The sequence below is a fragment of the Amphibalanus amphitrite genome, unplaced genomic scaffold (genome assembly GCF_019059575.1).
Source record: "Amphibalanus amphitrite isolate SeventyFive unplaced genomic scaffold, NRLGWU_Aamphi_draft 001193F_arrow, whole genome shotgun sequence".
NCBI classification, from domain to species: Eukaryota; Metazoa; Arthropoda; class Thecostraca; order Balanomorpha; family Balanidae; genus Amphibalanus; species Amphibalanus amphitrite.
The window spans coordinates 89,998-92,921 of NW_024882687.1; the positions used below are offsets into that span (position 1 = coordinate 89,998).

Genomic DNA, 2,924 nt, shown 5'->3' on the forward strand with positions numbered 1-2,924 from the left:
CAAGGTCATGACCTGACCGGAAAGGGTCATGTTGCATATCAGTCGATCTGTATCGTCGATCTGAACACATCTAAGGCGTTTTCATCGCTCTAGCATGCCTCTATCAAAAGTTATTTGCGAAAAACTGTTAGATACCATTCGTGACCTAAGATGACCTCAGGGCATAAACAAGGGTCACGGACACTATTTTCATGTTCAGTGTGTCTAAACCACTTGTAATTCGGTGTTTGGGAGTGTTTATAATGTCTTTCGTCCAAAAGAGGCGCATTTCAATTTTCTCCCATTGACTTATAATGGGGAGGTCGCAAAATTGACCTGACCTTAGGTCATCGATATCAAAATTCTGAGATATACATTTTGTACATGCTATTGCTCTAAGCAATCGCTGAAAGTTTCAAAGCGATCGGTCACTCGGTGTAGCTATGACAGACATTGAAACTTTTTATGAGGTGAGGTCACTTCAAGTGACCTGGTGACCTGACCTTGAACGACCTTGGTCTGAAATTTTCACAACATGTGTAGAATTGATGTATGATAAGGTGTACCAAAAACGGCGGCGCTCCGCGCATTCGCGAAAAACCACAAGGGGGGTGTTCAAACACCCCCCCCCCCCCCAGCAGGGCGCGGGTTAAGCGACAGAAGCAGCTCTCTCCCGGCGATATCAGTAAAAAGCAATCGCACACTACAGCGCAACTTACTGCATATCAATGCAACAAGGCGGCTTAGCACGTGCCAAAGCCACCAATGACGTCCTAATCTTGGACTAGGATATCATTGCCGGTTTTCGCGCTACTCAGCTCACAAACATCTGTAGCAATATCGTTGTGAAAGACACATTTTACGTCACCCCCGTCCATCACCAAAGCTCTGAACTCTTCGCGAGCCATTCAGACCACAGTAACCGGTATCTTCTTTTGGTACTCGGGACTCCGGAAGGTGAAGTGTTCTAGCCGCCTCAGCGACCCGTACTCCGGCCCCGAGTGGGTGAACATGTGACTGCCACTGAGACCGTCGTCGGCCTCCAGGTCCTCCCACTTAACCTGCCACTTGTCCCCCCACTGGTCCGCATAAGCCTGCGCTTCGCGAACACACGCGCGCTGACGATCGTGACGACGCTTCCGACGCAGGAGTAGTAGAGCGACCAATATGGCGCAGAACACCACCACAAATACCGCCAGTGAGACTAGCAGCGGCGTGAGCCAGCTATTGCAGCCGAGTTCAGACTCACTCAGGGAAAATAACGACCTTCCTGAGTCCACACAACGCACTGGAGGCAGCGCTAGCATGTGCGGCAGCCTCTTGGGCAGCTCCCATAGCCAGCGGGAAGAGCAGTTACACACCAGAGGGTTCCCGGACACGTTGAACGTTTCCACTCTCTGCAGAAGGGACGTCATGTTCTCCAACATGCCCAGGCTGTTGCCGCTCAGGTTCAGCACTCTGAGACGAGGCAAACCCTCCACTGCACTGCTGGGGAACCAGGTTAGTTGAGGATTGTCGCACAGATGAAGTTCCTCCAGCAGATGTGAGTCACTGAAGGCATGAGGAGACACCACTGAAAGCGCTGCGTTGCCGCACACGCGGAGCCTCCTGAGGCGGCGCATCCCACTCATGTGCCGCGCCTGGAGGGAGGGGAAGCCGTTACCACCGGCGTCCAGTTCCTCCAGCTCCGGCAGGGCCAGTGACGTGGCCGGGAACTTGTCCAGCAGGTTGCCACTAATGTCCAGGCGCTGGAGACTTGAGAGACCGGAGAAGGCCTCTGGATGGAGCCGATGGAGACGGTTCTCCGCCAGAGAAAGGTTCTGTAGTGACGAAAGAACGTAGAACGCATGAAAAGGCACTTCGCGAAGCCAGTTGTTTCTCATCTTTAGTGTTCTCAGAGCACTGAGCTGACGAAATGCGTCAGATGGCACGTGCCCAATGTTGTTCTCACTCAAATCAAGCCACTCCAGAGCACTAAGCCCCTCGAAAGCCTCACGTGTCACTATTTTAATCCTATTCCGGGACAGGTCTAACCTCTGTAGATTCTCCATCCACTGAAACACGCCATCGTCCAGTGCGATGATCTGATTGTTGTCCAGCAGCAGCTCCTGCAATCTCCCCAGTCCACTGAAAGTCTCACTGAAGAGCGCTCCCAGTCGGTTATCATGCACACTCAGGCTGAGCAGATCCCTCTGCATGACAAACTGTCCCTCCAGCAGCGAGGTCAAGCTGTTGTTGGAGAGATCCAACCACCGCAGGCTCGGGTAGAACATGAGCGCGTCGGCGATGCTGGTGATGTCGTTACCCTGCAGCTGCAGCCGATGGATGCGCGGGTCGAGGAAGATGGGCACGGCACTGAGCTGGGAGTGACTGCAGTCAGAGCCAGAGCTCTCGCAGTGGCACTGGGCGGGACAGCGCGTCCAGACCGGCTCCAGGAGACCGGTCAGACCGAGCAGGGTCAGCAGGGCGGCCGACGGCGCCGTCATGACACCGCCCCGGGCTGGAAAATACAGAGACAGGTCACAGCAGCGTCAGAGCAGGATCAGAAGGGTTAGCGAGACACGGAGAGACACAGAGACAGGTCACAATGGTCAGAAGAGTGGCTGAAAGCACCGCCATGGCACTGCGAGGGGATGACAAATGCAGAGACAGGTCACCGCAAGGTCACAGCAAGGTCACAGCAAGGTCACAGACAGGTCACAGCTGGGTCACAGCAAGGTCACAGCCAGGTCACAGCAAGGTCACAGACAGGTCACAGTAGGGCGGCCGAGGCGCCGCGCCGTCATGACACCGTCCCGGGCTGTAAAACAGACAGAGGTCACAGCATGGTCAGCAGGGTTACCGAGACACGGAGAGACACAGAGAGACAGGGCTACTGAGATACAGAAAGACAGAGAAACGCAGAGACAGGTCACTAACAGGGTCAGTAAGGTTAACGAACACAA

General features: G+C 54.3%; 1 protein-coding gene across 1 annotated transcript; it reads right to left on the minus strand.

Annotated features, from left to right (window-relative positions):
• Positions 1-742: 742 nt before the first annotated feature.
• LOC122370996 (leucine-rich repeat-containing G-protein coupled receptor 6-like) lies at positions 743-2,472 on the minus strand. The gene has a single exon (XM_043347028.1). It carries the CDS (start codon positions 2,463-2,465, stop codon positions 888-890), a length of 1,578 nt encoding a protein of 525 aa, XP_043202963.1. The 5' UTR covers positions 2,466-2,472; the 3' UTR covers positions 743-887.
• Between the last annotated feature and the right edge of the window lie 452 nt (positions 2,473-2,924).

Coding starts and splice junctions, on each gene's coding strand:
- LOC122370996 (XM_043347028.1), bottom strand. CDS start 2,465: ATGACGGCGCCGTCGGCCGCCCTGCTGACCCTGCTCGGTCTGACCGGT.